Source organism: Pan troglodytes, chromosome 2 (assembly GCF_028858775.2).
Source record: "Pan troglodytes isolate AG18354 chromosome 2, NHGRI_mPanTro3-v2.0_pri, whole genome shotgun sequence".
Classification (NCBI taxonomy): domain Eukaryota; kingdom Metazoa; phylum Chordata; class Mammalia; order Primates; family Hominidae; genus Pan; species Pan troglodytes.
This window is the reverse complement of record NC_086015.1, coordinates 163,023,076-163,038,874: the sequence shown is the minus strand read 5'-3', so window position 1 is coordinate 163,038,874 and position 15,799 is coordinate 163,023,076. Positions and strand designations below refer to the sequence as shown.

The following is a 15,799-nucleotide window of genomic DNA, read 5'->3' as shown; positions in this document are numbered from 1 at the left end:
ATGTAAATTTACAAGTGGAAGATTGGGTGTTTTCTGCATTTTCAAAATCTATTTAATTGACAAACTATATTTTTTGTGGGAAAATCTGGGGGGCCTCTAGGGTTCTCAGGAACACACTTCAGGAAATAACATCCTAAACCTGAACCTAAAGCCATCTGGTGCTTAGGACACAACAAACAGCTGCTTCCTTCTGAGTCCTGCACAGATGATGAAACCCACAGAGCCAGAAAGGGCCTGTCAGACCAAGAGGAAGGGGCTCCTCAAACTCCCCTGAGGATGAATGGATTTAAGGAAACCTGGCCTAGGGAATCAGGGGATCCAGTAGATGAGAAAGGCACAGAGGTGGGAATAAAAGCAATGTAAGATTTGGAGCAGGGACAGTTGTAGGCCTGGACAAGATTCAGTTGTGGGAAGGAGTGGGAGAAAGAAAAGTGTTTCCCCCAGTTTCCTGTCTTTCTGTTCTTCCCTGGATTGAGCTTCCCCTCCTCCCAGATGCATTTGTTTCTCACTTTTCACTCTTTGCCATGGGAACTGAAATAGACTTTTAAAAATTATTGGATGTACTTGTTTTATAATGCTCACTGTCTCAGTACTAATTCACTAATGACCCCTACAGATACCACGTCTAGCATCCTCTTTTTCACACTGCTAAGTTGTTACCTGGTGCAATGCTTCTCAGGCTTCAGCGTACTTATGAGTCACCTCAAGATCTTGCTAAGATGCATGTTCTAAATCAAAGACAGGGCCGGAGACTCTGCATTTCTAATAAGCTCCAGGAGTTGCAAAAGGTTAGAGGTTTTGCAGGAGATCTTCTCTAAGGTTAAGAAGCCTCACAGGACTTGACTGCTCTTTCTCTGTCTTTTACACTGGTGTTACCTATAGGCCCCAGGAAATGCTTGTTAAAGCAATGAAGTAAATACTTGCCACCAATGCTAAAAAGGAAAACAATATGCCATTGACAAAAAACTTCCTAAGGATTATGGGTTGCATCATCCCAGAAGCTAATGAATACACTGGTCCCCCGTGGCCCAGAAAGGAACTCAGGATGCCAGGGGTTGCTGAGACACTGGTTGGCCAAGTGGAGACCAGGGAGGAGCATGCATGTGCACACACGCAGACAGACAGACAGACACACACACACACACCCTGTCACACATTTCTTAAAGCCAATAGCACTCAAACTTGATTGACTGTGCAAGAGGATTACTGGAGGGCTTGTAAGTACACAGTCTATTTTTCTGTTTCAAGAAAGTCTGGGGTGGAGGTGAGAATGTGCATTTCTAACAAGTTCCCAGATGCTGCTGATGATGCTAGCATAGGCACTTTGAGAACCACAGCTTTAAACAAATTGAACAGATCAAGTAGCTAGATGAAACACAGAGTTGGTTCTTCTGTAATTGAGCACACATCTGTTCCATGTGGCATGGCCAGACTCTGAAGCCAGGTGGATTTCATTTGTAGCAGCCTGGCCTCTGCCAAGGCCTTACCAGGATGCTTGTTTTGAAGCAATTAATGATCCCCTTGCTTCAGTGCAATCTATTGCCTAGTGATATCTGGCATCATCACCATTAGCAGCATCCGCCAGGGAACGTAACTGGGATTCTGAAGCTCTCTGTGGAAAAGTACTCTTCCTTTAGGAAAGTGGTAGTCGCTCTTATTTCTTCCCCCAGCTTATAAGACAGCTTTATTCTAACATTTATAGGTAGCATTACAGTGTGAGGAGTCTGAAGCTCTTAAACATTATGAACCAGAAGTATAGAACTTGCTTGTTTGTTATGTAAATGTTATTAATTTTCTTTGAAACGAAAAGGCCAAAAGAAAACCCAAATATACTAATAGTACTTTCTAATTATTTTCTCACTGAGACAAACCATGAATTTGTCACTATACCAGAATATAAAAACAGCATTCCAGAAGAAAAGAAATTGTATGCTGTTGAATGTCAGGTGCATAAATTCTTGCACCATGCAGGTTATTTTAAATTCTTGAATCTTATTTTATCCCCTGAGAAGTGCTTTTTAATTGGTAGTGGAAGTAAATATAAGTTAAAAAATAGTATCTTTCAATTGCATCACTGAACGGATAGTAAGTCAGGACACTTTCTTTTCATTTTGTATTTGTGACATTTTCCATTTCAGTCACTTACACTAAACATCCAGAAAGGTCAAGATGAGCTGCCAAATACAGGTTTCCCGAAATGCTGTTGAAATTTCTTATCTTTGCATCCTTGTACCAACCTGCCTAAACATGTTTCCTTAAATAAGTGTCAGCCTGGGCTGCTGGGCAACAGTAAGGCCTTTGGGTGTAAATTGCTCAGGACCTGTACCCACGAGAGAGCTGGCCTCGGATATCTAAAGCCCAGGATGGGCACCCAAGGGGAAGGACTCTGGGGCCCTGTGTCTTCTGACACCTATTTTACTTCAGTATTGGCTGACATCAAAAGAACTGGGATGCCAGTACAGAAAATGCAGATATTTATTTACAATTAATAACTAACTGCATTTATAAATAAATATATTTATAATAACTAACTGTGAGGATGGTTTTGCCTAGTGTTGACTGCATTCCTTCTTATGCTACAGGGAAGTGACATAAACAGAAGCAGGCAGATAGAAATGCTGCTGCGCAGAGTCCACAACACTTGAATATTTCGATTGAGAAGGTAAGCAAAGGTATTTAACAAACACCTAGGGTTAAAGTTCAGTAGCCACTTACAATGGGAACCTTGCTGAAAGTGAAGGAGTCTAAGGTGCAATCTACAAAGATGGCTACCGTAGAGGAGGTGTTTCAACATTAACTCCTCAAGGGATACGGTGGAAAACTAAATGATTGTCCTCCCCTGTGAGCACCATATCCAAAACACAAACAGCTGGGAACGAACCTGAGCTCATTCTACTTCTCAAATGATTGCCTCCCAGAGACTACTTTTTAGCACAAGACAGTGTTATCTGGCAACTCTATTTTTAACAGGTGCCATTTCAGAAGCCTGGAAACCCATCACAGTCATTCAGTATCACTGTCAGGAACACAACAGTCCCAAACACCTACTGCATGGTTATGAAACAGCCAAGCCTTAATCAGCAGCCAGGAAGCTGGTGTCCTCAACCTCCTGTGTAGAATGGACCTAGGATCCGGGGGAGGTGGACACAGACTCACGGCCAGAAAGAAGGTGGGGAGGAGTATTTGGAGTCAAGAAGACCCTGCTTAACATGTTGACTCTGACATTACTACGAGTTACTGAGACTCTTTGAGCCTCAGTTTCTTCTTTTGAAAAAAGAAATAATACCTATTTTTAGGTTGTTTTAATAATTAAATGAAATACTATATAGAAAGTGCTTGGCGCAGTGCCTGGCACAGACAGAAATTTATAAAGTGGTAGCTGTTATTAATATTAAAAGGAAGGGGTGGGGAAGGTAGTGAGAAGAATGGAGAAAGGGAGAAAAAAGGAGCCAGAAATGTCTGGAACAGGTCCATTTATAAATACATAAAGTAAATTAGCGGTTGTCAGAGGCTAAGAGAAGAAAGGATTTGGGAGTGACTCCTGATGGGTACGGGGTTTCTTTTTGGGGGGATGAAAAATTCTGGAATTAGACGATGTGCACAGCCTTATGAATATACTAAAAACCATCAAAGTGTACACTTTAAAAAGGTGGCTTTTATGTATGTGAATTATATCTCAATTTTCAAAAAAGCCATACACACACACGAAAATGAGGAGAGCTGGAAGCCTAAGGCAACTAGCGAGGAGAAGGGAAAGAGACCAAGTAGAGAGTGCTGTAAAGGAGATGACCATGACATGGAAGGGGACATGTGTGTGCACGTTTGTGTGCATGTGTGTGTGAGAACAAGAATACATTTAACACACTTGCATTTCACCGGAAATTCTAGTTACCTGAAACAGCCCATTCCCTGACCATGCTGGCTAACCGAGGTGTGCCAATGGGGTGATATGATAAGAAACCTGAACCACAAGCCAGGAAGCTTTATATTTATAACATCTAAGACCGACCAGGCTAATTTTTTCTTGTTAAGAAAAGGAGAACCTGGCCCACAAAGCGGAAGAGATTTTTCCCAGGTGGCTGAGGTGGGGCTAGGTCCCAGGCTTCGGTAACTTAACATGGTTCTTCAAGCGTATTCAGCCCTCACAGGCAGGAAGACGTGAGGGTTAATGGAGGTCGACGGCTGCTTTTCCTCAGTAATTGTGTGGGGAGGGCAGAGAGCTTGTCTGGAATGGCAGCTGGCATTCTGTGTTCCTGTTTATTGCAGTTTATCTCAAGCAGTCATTTCCATTCACCTTTTAAAAAAAACATGAGGCGCAGCTGTGGCTTCACTTTAAATATTGTTCCTTCCAGCCTTTTAATTTTTTCACAGGGTCCTCCCTAATCTTTCACCATAATTGGATGCACAACACTAGAGACGGCACCACTGAGGAACAAAGCGAAGCGAGCGGCTGGCCCGGCCCTGGGCCCACTCACGGCCCTGCTGTCAGCTCCCTGATTCTGTGCACAGTAGCCTAGGAACAGAAGGCAATACCAGATTCCCTGCATTTTCTCTGCTCTGGAACAAAGTTGGAGCCAGTCTTCTGCCATATTCTATATTAAATTTTCCCGATTTCCTTTTCTCTCTCTCCATTAGTGTCATTTAGATCTTTCCCTGACCCAAGAATGTACACATAAACAACTCTCGTGTTTAAGGTACACATTCCTGGGGCAGGGAAAGATCTAAATGGCTGCACACTTTAGAAGTCCACACCGGCTATCTGGACACTCCAGGCAGCATCAGTTCCATGTAGTTTGTTCCTTTATGTGCCTCCCCCATTGGGACGGTCAGCTCCTGGAGGGAAAGCCCAGTCCCCCTTCGGTGATCCTAGCGCCATGCACAGTGCCAGGAACATGAGAGGGCTCTTGGAAAAATGATGGTGGAATGGATGAGGACACTGACTTAGATGCTGCATACCACGTTGGTCCTGAAGACAATCAGCTCTGTGGTTCTTTATCAGGGGATCAGAACTTGCTCACAGCAGGGCAGGGAAATAATGGGCTGAACGCATACACCTCGGATTCTGCTAAGGTCTGCACTTTTCTTCTCAAACACTAAGATCTGTTTTCTGTTGAGGGCAGTTTTACTATTACTATTGAATAAACCAGAGGTCCTTAATGAAACATCTTTCTTACAATCAAAACCTTCCCCACGGAAAAGGAAGAGAAGCATAATCTTTTTCTTCCTTTGCTTCGGTGGAATCTAATTTTAGTCATCAGAAAGTGACCTTTCCCCCCCGAAGGCTGTTTGTCTGACTTTAAAACAACCCTGTAAAATAATCCCTATACACATGTGGTATTTATTAGTGCAATTCGTTCAGGGAATTCTATGGTACCTAAGCAGGGGTGTATCAATTTTTTAATTGTTGTTGACAATTGACCTCAAAATGGGGTGAAAGTACCACAGGAGATAAAAAAAAAATTACAACTTTTACTTATATTTATATTTTAAACATTTTATTCTCTAAAATATCTATTTGTGTATATGTTTTACATACACACATTGTATTTTATAGTGGTGGGTGCTATTTCTGAATAAACTATATGTATATTACAGGCATGGACTCAAAACCATCTTACTGATGAATGCAAGGTCAAAAAAGCCTGCAGAGCCCCACTTTATGGCATCTAATTTAATTTTCTACTTAGCCAACAAAACAGGAAAAATATTAGAGAAAAAATTAGAAAAGGAAGATTCTAATTACGGAAAGTTATTTTTATACTAGGTAACTATTTTCTTATTCCTCATATTTTTAAAAACGTGTATGTTGCCCTGTTTCACTAGCTCATAGTAAAGTTACAAAGAGTGGGTTTAAAAAAGAAGGATAATTATAATGAAGTCTTCATAATAATCACGATACACATAAACATTTGAAAACACTTTGCCTGAGGAAGGTATTTAAAAGGCTGGAATGACAAGAGAACAACCCTCATGTTTAAGGTCCGGAACATAATGAACTGATCTCTGAGCACTCCACACATCTAGAAGTTTCATCTCGCAGTTTTTTTGTACTAACCTATCAGATACTGAAATCATATGCGGCATTCTACTGCCTTTGTTAGATAATGGGTTACACAGTGCAATTCTGTTTTGTTGTTATTGATGTTTTAAAGCTCCTTGAGCCGTACATGTCTGTAGCTTTAGTCAGCCCTGTCTCAGGTTGCTGGTGTATCACTGCTTACTTATTCCAGGCATCTGGGTTCCCTCTGTTTCTAAGTAGGAAAAAACTAGAACAGTCATGACTTCATTGTTAATGCATTAGCAATGGTATGTCTTTCATTTTTCCTAAGTGCAAACTGACCTATACTCTTCTATCTGAGAAATGGTCTGACAAAGGACACCATGACCAGTTCTTTGACACTGAAAACAGCAGAAGTATGAGATGGCTACACTTGTTCTGCAGAGCTGGATAAGCAATCTGACTCTTACGGCAGAGTGTCCCAAGCATCTTTTGCATACCGCTTCCGGCAGAAGCGGACAGCTGGGAAGTGTTAGGGTTATAAGACTCAGCGAACTATCACCTTGGGTGCTCATTCCTGTCTTGGGGATCACACGGGATGAAAAACACAAAGGGCAACATGGCAGGTCACTGAAACCTCTTTTACATATTTAAGTTTCAGCTTGTGGAGAAAGAACATAAGCTGTTGTGAACTCCTCTAGGAAGTACAGTATATCCTTAAAACAGTCCCCACACTCACACACACACACATATGTATATAAGATATAAACTACCATATTTTACATTACTATATGTAAGGATCTATCATGACAGAAGCTTCTTTCTATATCTCATTCCTGGGAAAAAAGTTAGTGATGTATTTGATCAAATTAAAAATTAAGTAGCAAGTTTTACTGTTCTATCATTAACTGATATTTGCCTCTGAGGTAAAGAGGTCTTCATTTCCAGGCCCATGATGGAAGGGATTTTATTCTTCATGTTATGCCATGTTGTGAACTACACTTGACTTATGGCAAATAATGAAGAGGGAAGGACACAGTGTGTGTTTTAGGCTTCTGTGGACAGATAAGCATATACTTGTAGTTTAATTTCATGACCTCACCCATATAACTAAAGCTATTTTTACTCGGGCCTGTGATTACCAGAACATTACCATATAAAACATTCTCAAAATATATTTACTGACTTTCAAAAAAAAGGGCAGGCAAAAGATGAACAGATACTGTATCAACTTTTAAAAAACCCAAACATGTTAACTAAAACTTGATATTTTTCATTGCCAATAAAATCAAATAAAAAATTGGAAAAATAGGTTAAACATTCTAGTAATTTTTTTTGCCAGTGAACTGTAAATATATGTCAATAATTTTAAAAAAATTCCTTCACATAAAAAGCCTGCCTAGCAGTTAAATGCATAATAGAATTTTTTCAACTTCAGAATAACAACATGTGTGTTTTAGTTGCTGCTGTAACATATTAATGAACATAAGCTGGGAAAAGCAGAAAGAACTTTCCTAGCTTAATGCATTTGATTCTGTGCATTTAGTTTTTCCTGACTATATTATGGCAATAGCCACTGAGTGTGGAATTTGGCCACTCCTCAAGGGTGATCTTTCTCCAGTTAGAAAAATGGTTCAATTGTTTATAAACAAAAGAGCTCTCCCCCCTTACCTTTTTATAATTCCCCTCCATATCCAATGAGGATTCTTGACCGATGATGTCATCCATTCCATCACTGTCCAAATTCATCCTTTAACTCTTTAGAATTTCACTTAAGAAATAACCTCCCATGAATTCTGATAGGCTGATGTGCCAATTGCCCAGTTCCCTGGTTACTGCTCATACTGACATGGAGAGCTGGCTAAGAGGCTGTGCCCGGCCGTGTGTGTTCTCGCCCCCCTCTGTCCCACAGACACTGCCCCGCCCAGCCTCCCTGGCCTTTCCTTGCTCTGGCACCGGGCAGCTGCTGTTTTCTGAGGCTCACTCTGCCCCTGACACTTGGCTTGCTGACTCCGGCCTTCCCACCATCTGCTGTCACCTTCCCCTGAATGATCCCGCCCCAATTCCTCTCCACAGCACCTTTCCTGTTCCCAAGAAAGGAAAAGAGAGGCACTCAGCTTCAGCCAGCTGATTCAACTCCGCGTTCAGGGCCGAGTGTGGACTGGAGCTCTGTGAGGAAACTAGCAGTCTGAACCAGGGGTAGATTGTGTGGGATAAAAATAGATGTGAAAACTTCCAGCCCAGCCGACTTCACTACTGAGTTAAAAGCTGGGTATCCCATGACAAAACGAAAACAGTATAATTTAAAGGCTGACCTGTAACACAGATGTTTGCTTTTTTCCCTTTAACTGATCGTTTCTTAAAATCTCATGTAAAAGTCTCATCTGGTAGGAGCTCCAGGACGAGACTGAAATTCACTTCCAACACAGAGAAGGACCCTTCTGCCCTGGGAGCAGTGCTTTGTTCTATTAATATAGGCAACAGAAAAAGATCCATCAACTTTTCTTTAAAATTCAAGCAGTGGCGGGCTTTTTCACAAAAGCAAACGTTCTTTTCTGCTGCTCTCTTTACACTTTTCCCATGGCTTCTGGTTTTGTTTACAGGCTTTACTAAAGAGAGGGAAAAGGCCCACAGCTGGAGGATGTTTTGGTGCAAGAAGCAGACAAGCAGAAGTGCACACACAAACACACACTCATCAGGATCAGCTTACTACTGTCATAAACTAAAAATTATGCCCAGTGTTTATTTCCAAAAAATAAAGCTACTGTTTGCAGGAGAAATAGGTCAGAAAAGAATTCAAAGGGCAAGCTTTCATTTAGCAACACCATCTTACACTCTGACAAGCTTAGATAAAAAGCAGCAAGTATACTAGTCAATAAATTTTCCAATATAGATTCTTGTGCAACCACAATACTGTTAAGAACAGAGTTCTAAAAGCAAAAAGCCTATTCAAGATAAACTTTTGGCATCTGAACTGCTGCTGACATGCTCACCTTCAGTGTCTACTTATTTCTCTCCACATTTTTTTAAAAATTCAATTTGTAGAAGACTTGTGGCATAAATGTGTCTCAAGGTAGTTTATAATAGCCCTACTTCTATAAAGCAAATACTTCCCTCTGTAGCCCCCAAACCAAAGTGAAATCTTCCCTTTACTCCATTCTCATTACCCCACCTCAGTTCCAAAAAGAATTAATTGCATGTTTGTCAGATGTTACAATAACAAGTTGTCTCTCATGAACCACATTTGCATTTGGGCAGGGTTTTCCCTGGAAGAGATCTCCCTTGTCTTACTCTCCTTCAAACCCCAGGACCCTCACTCCAGATGGGGGTCCCACTGTCTGCATGCAGGCAGCCCAGAATGCTTCCCGGGGCTGTGGCAATGCTGGCCACAGACTGCTGCTCCCAGTGCCCCGTGCAGGTGCTCAAAATACAGGAGAATTCACCAAGGCTAAGACTTTGAGGTTAAAGTATGCTCTAGTTTGAAGGACCCTGTGTATGTTAAATCCTGCCAAAGGAGGTTAGTTAAAATGAAGGAAGCATGCATCTTCTTACCTGGCATATATTAACATAACAACAGCTACCCTTTATCGAGGGAGGGGTTGCTATGTGCCAGGCACTTTATATGTGCCTCCTACATATGTCTTTAATCCTCTCAATAATCTTTTGGAGTAGATATTACTATCAATTGTGTTTTACAGCAAAATGAAAGAGCTCAGTGAAGTTAAGGAAGATGAACATGGGCTCTCTGCCTCTGTGGCCCACACTCTAACCATCCCACACTGGCTGCCTCTGTAAGAAATAATTGTGCTGAATAAAATAATCAAGTATAGCTTTTATTTATTTATTTAGATAGGGTCTTGCTCTGTTGCCCAGGCTGGAGTGCAGTGGCATGATCATGGCTCACTGCCACCTTGACCTCCAGGCTCAAGTGATCCTCCCACCTCAGCTTTCTGAATAGCTGGGACTATATAGTATAGGGACTATAGGTGTGCACCACTATGCCTGGATAATTTAAAAAATTTTTTGTAGGGATGGGATCTCACTATGTTGCCCAGGCTGGTCTTGAGCTCCTGGGCTCAGGTGATCTTCCTATCTTGGCCTCCCAAAGTACTGAGATTATAGATGTGAAGCACCACGCCCACCCAAGCACAGCTTTTAAAGATTAGAGTTCAACACAGACAAATCTAGTAGAGCTCCAGATATGTGGTTTGGATCTGTGTCCCCACCAAAATCTCATGTTCAACTGTAATCACCAAAGTTGGAGGTAGGGCCTGGTGTGAGGTGATTGGACCATGGGGGTGGTTTCTAATGGTTTAGCACCATCCCCCTAATGCTGCTCTGGTGATAAGAGTTCTCATGAGATCTGGTTGTTTAAAAGTGTGTAGCACCTCCCCCCTCTTTCCCTTCCTCCTGCTCTGGCCATGTGAAGATGTACCTGCTTCCCCTTTGCCTTCTGTTGTAATTGTAAGTTTCCTGAGGCCTCCCCCATCATGCTTCCTGTACTGCCAGCAGAACCACGAGCCAATTAAACCTCTTTTATTTATAAATTACCCAGTCTCAGGTATTTCCTTTTTTTTTTTTTTTTTTTTTTTGAGATGGAATCTCCAGCCTGGAGTGCAGTGGCACAATCTTGGCTCACTCCAACATCTGCCTCCCAGGTTCAAGTGATTCTTCGATTTCAGCCTCTCAAGTAGCTGAGATTACAGGTGCCCGCCACCACGCCCAGCTAATTTTCATATTTTTAGTAGAAACGGGGCTTCACCATGTTGGCTAGGATGGTCTCGAACTCCTGACCTCAGGTGATCCACCTGCCTTGGCCTCCCAAAATGCTGGGATTACAGGTGTAAGCCACCATGCCTGGCCAGGTATTTCTTTATAGCAGTGTAACAATGGACTAATACAGCTCCCTGTATAACAATATCAAGAGCTGAATCAACATTTTCCAGATCATACATCTGGAACACCCAGCACGTATTGTTGCATATCTCTTCTGATGAAGCCTCAAGAAATGAAACGGAAGCTACTTCACTGATGTCAGAACCTAGTACGCTATATGATGAATTTTCCTTTCCAGTTTACCTGGTGTCTTTTAGCACCACTGTTGCTTCTTTCCAACAGCCACTGTGGTTTCAAGCTCTTTTCTAAGGGGACAGGGATTTGTCATCTTGTTTACCCCATAGCATGTAGAACACTGCCTTGCACACGATAAGCGCACAATGAAGAGCTGTTGACTAAGTACGTGAACAGAGGAAATATGAACGTGCTGCTTAAAATGTTTCCTCTAAATGCTGTCCACAGTAGGAAACATTAATAGTGCTTTTCAACTGAAATCTTCTGTGGAACTCACATATGTTCAAAAGGAAAAAAGGGTCTGCTTTGATTGAATAAGGAGGGCTACCACACCCCACCTGGATGCTCTATTCTCCTATTATCCCAGCCCCAGCACAGCCTCTCAGGAAAGCTCTGTGGAAAGGAAGCCCTAGGACCCTGCAGACCCCACTCACTCTGCAGACTAGAGCTTGAAAAGCTCTAAAGACCATACAAATGGCTCTTTCACAGTAGCAGCAAAGCAGTATTCTGCTCCTGGCTCCATGACTGTACTGATTTCCAGACCTCAGTCCACTGCACTTGGGGTTCAGCTACAATATGAATTTCATTCTTATCTGGGTTAATGTCCTAGTCCACTTAGAAACCTATAATCGATAGCTAACATGGATGAAATTATAATAATTTAGAGACTGCAAGACTCAGTAAGATACATAAAATGATATGCCTGATTACTAGTATCTTTTAACTTTAATTTTAACAGAGTGGGCTTAAATATACAATTAAAATGAGAAAAACTGAACTCTCATGATTATGTATATATACATACAGATTAATATATGTGTACTAGTAATATAGTAATGATATACATACACATGTATATACACATACATTGATAATATATTATCTTTTGGAGAGAGGCACCTCAAAATTCGAGATGGAAATTTCCCAACAAAACAACAGCAACAAGGAATAGTACTGAGAATACTAAAAGACCATTCCACTCCTCTACCTGCTAGCTCCTTTTTTGTCATAGGTGTTCTCTAATAAGCACTATACACAGACAAGTGATAGAACATCTGCTCCTGAAACATGAATGCAAGAGGTTGAGGGCAGTTCTCAGTGGTGGTGACATCACTGTGCACCCTCCCTAAAGAAGCTCAGCACGTAGATAAGCTCATAGCCCAAACCCTTTCCAGATGGAGCTGTGCCACCGTTTTCAGGATAGCTTGTGCCAGCTTAAAATATCTCAGAGTTTCCTATTATGTGTGGCATCACTTATCTGTGAAACTTTCTAGAGTTTTGCTACTCAAAGTGTGTTCTCCAAGCAGATTATCAACAGCACTGGGAGCTTTCTAGAAATGTAAGCCCTCCAGTCCCACTCCAGAACCACTGAATCAGAAATTGCATTAAAGAAAAAAAAGAGATCCCTAGGATTTTTGAATATACCTTAAAGTGTAGAAGGGTTGCTCTAGAACTTGAAAAAAAAAATCATTATCAGCCATTATCCCTCTATTTCAAACCACATTTCCAGGCAGGGTGGCAAGACCTTGACTACGTGCTTGGGATTAACACTGTAATTAATTTCACTTCCATGTGGTCCAAATGAATACAGGAATGGAAAACACAAAATAAAACACCACCTTGGCAGAGACTTGAGCTGAATGTAATGCCTGATGGTTTGGCAGTAGCTTGCAAATGGGGAGACAGCCACTCCTATCCTTCTATGGGGATTGTCTCTGGTACCTCCTCTGCTGCTGCCCTCTCTAGAATGAACTGTCCATGCATAAGATGGGCCCAGATACTAGTGCTCTCCCTTAGAAAACCTACTCACAGTCACTTAGAATCCCTGAGGCTGAAAAAGCCTCTTCCCACTCCCTGCTCTGAATTTCAAGGACTAGCATGAAGAGCTTCGGTTTCCTGTTGAGCCATGATCTGAATTGAAAGGCACATTGCTCACGTGAGTTAATGCTTTTAAATGATCATTATCAGCCATTGGTGGAAATTATTAACTCTGAGAACACTGACCACATTACTGGGAGATCACTTATGCACTGTCAAAAGATTTTCCTATCATACATGGAAACTTGATTTCACCCTGATTAACCCTTCATCTCCCACTGCCTTCTCCTCGGCCTTAACATCCATATTCCATGTATTAGATTTATAACCTCTTTTCAAATAATTTTTTTCTTCTGTGCAAAGTTCATCTAAATTTGGTTTGCTTTTCAATTAAAGTATTCTGATAGCTAGAAAAGCCATGAAAATATGCAGGCCATTTAAAGGACTTTGCTGTATAGATTTTTAAAAAATTAAAATAATGGTATTAAAAGTGTGGGGGTGGGGAGGTGGCAGTGTTGGGAGTAGACAGAGTGTCACACATTTTCCTACATCTAAAAGATCATGGGCCATAGTTGTAAATCTTCCTGTCCAAATAAAACCGAGCACGAGAAACTCAACTATGGTCACTCTGATGGCCATCGTACAGCTTCCAAGTGGAACCAGTTTTAATGTCCTCATTATATTTCTCTGTGTGTTCTTTCCCCATTAATGGCTTTCCTACACTGATTGTCACTTAGGCCTCTCTGATGGTTGTTTTCTTTTGAATTCAAGCAGTTTTGTCAAATTACTTTCTATTTCAGGAAGTTTGGTAGTTTCTGATGCTTCTATATAGTGCACAGGGGAATACTAAGTACACCAAGATTTCAAACTTTGACTTGTTATAGAGAATATAAATAAATAATGGTATATGACTTCAATGGGATAGGGCTCTATTAATGTTGGGCTTCTGTATGTAAAATTGTGATTAGTTCCCCAAGATTTTATATATTTGTGCATTATGTATGTGCATGAATAGGGGGTGTCTACTTTCAAGCAAGCATCAATGCAATGTGATATTTTCCATAGAGATGCCCCATTTCCTTCCCACTCCCCATCACCACCATCCTTTCCAAGAATAAATACTAGACCTTTGGATTAAAATATGTTTCACATATGTACTTCTTAAAATCACTCGAAGTCTGAATCATGAAGTTTGAGGCCCAAATGCTACTTTAAATAGAAATGATGTGCTTGTACTAAATTTCTATTTCAGATCAGGCCCACAATGAAGCCCTGCTAATTTTTTTTTTTCCATGTGGGGCTCTTATCATTGTGCTCCTTTTGTGGTAAAGCATATAAATTAGATTTTCAGACATCTGAGCTAAAAAAAAAATGCATATAAATTTATCTCCAAAATTTTTTTATTGATTTCAAAGGTTACTACCTCTTTGGAAAAACAGAACTATATCTCAACAAGGCAGACAATAATTATACTTTAAACAGGCAAAACAATGAAGACCAAGTACTCTTCAGCACTATTAACTATAGAAAAAAAACTCCCCATCAAAAAATCTATAGAATAAAACAGAAAATTGTCTCATTGAACTTATATTTAAAAGCCTCCACCAAATAGAGCACTAAAATGCTTTGAAATTCCCTTTTCCATTCTAATATCTTTTTCCCTGCTGTGGAAGAAACCAGGCTTAAATTGGGTGGAATCTTGAACTCAAATTTGATACTTTGTTTTCTCAATCACAGGAAGAAGGGATTGAGAGACTAGTCCTCACTTGTCCTGGTGTCGATAGGGATAGAATATATTTGCTTTCCTTTGTTAACCATTAATGACCCACTAGAATCTGGGCATAAAAGGCTGTTTACTACTTTCTCCAACAAGAATTTTAAGAATATCATGATGTACTACTTAAACTGATATACTCCCTAGTTTTATCATTTAAGAGCAACACAGGGTGTCTTTTATTTTATGTGCTGGGTATGATACCTCAATTGGGCTGAAACATTTGGCCACGAAAAACTTCGGTATTCCATGCGGTGGTAAAATTATCCCTCTATAAGGCAGACGGATGTATTAAAACTTTGCAAAACTCATTATAGTAAGAAAGGCAGCTTGGAGATGAGTACTTGCAAAGCACTTGGGGACAGACCATTAGGTTCATCTTGGGAAAATTCTCTGGATGAAGAAGTAGGCATGGAGGTATTTTCTTAATGCATTGTCTCTGGGAAGGCTGGAATGTCTGTGCATCCCAGTCATTCATTTATTTTGTGCCTTGAACTGCACCCCCAATTCTGGCACATGAGATGTTTAAAGTGCAGGCAACTGGCCAAGAGGCTGAGAAGCCAGGTACATGGACTTCTGAGGTCAGCTTCACCAACTCCTTGTTACAACGTATGGATCTGAGCTTATCTCTGGGGTTATGATGGGAAACCCTGATACTAGGGACTCAGAACATCAACAATTGCATAAAGTGCAATTCAATCCAACAAACATTTATTGAACACATACTCTGTGTATAAGGCAGAGACTTGTGAAAATTTAAAGAAGGCCCCTTGTCTTCAAGAAGCCTGTTGTCGGCCAGGCGCGGTGGCTCACGCCTGTGATCCCAGCACTTTGGGAGGCTAAGGTGGGCAGATCACCTAAGGTCAGAAGTTTGAGACCAGTCTGGCCAACATGGTGAAAACCCATTTCTACTAAAAATACAGAAAATTAGCTGGGCATGGTGGTGGACGTGTGTAATCTCAGCTACTCAGGAGGCTAAGGTGGGAGAATCGCTGGAACCCGGGAGGTGGAGGTTACAGTGAGCCAAGATTGCGCCACAGCACACCAGCCTGGGCAACGGAGCAAGACTCCATCTAAAAAAAAAAAAAAAAAAAAGAAGCTTGTCGTCTAATGGAGGAGACAGACTTATATATAAATAG

The 15,799-nt window shown here is 41.1% G+C and overlaps 1 protein-coding gene across 14 annotated transcripts in view; it reads right to left on the bottom strand.

Moving 5' to 3' along the window:
• Positions 1–15,799, bottom strand: part of SCHIP1 (schwannomin interacting protein 1) — a 611,917-nt gene that overhangs the window by 36,027 nt on the left and 560,091 nt on the right. The window contains exon 1 of one of the 14 annotated variants that reach the window (XM_009446620.3): positions 7,670–8,218. Within the exon in view, the coding sequence (XP_009444895.1) occupies positions 7,670–7,747 (78 nt within the window). The 5' untranslated portion in view covers positions 7,748–8,218. 14 annotated transcript variants of the gene reach the window in all.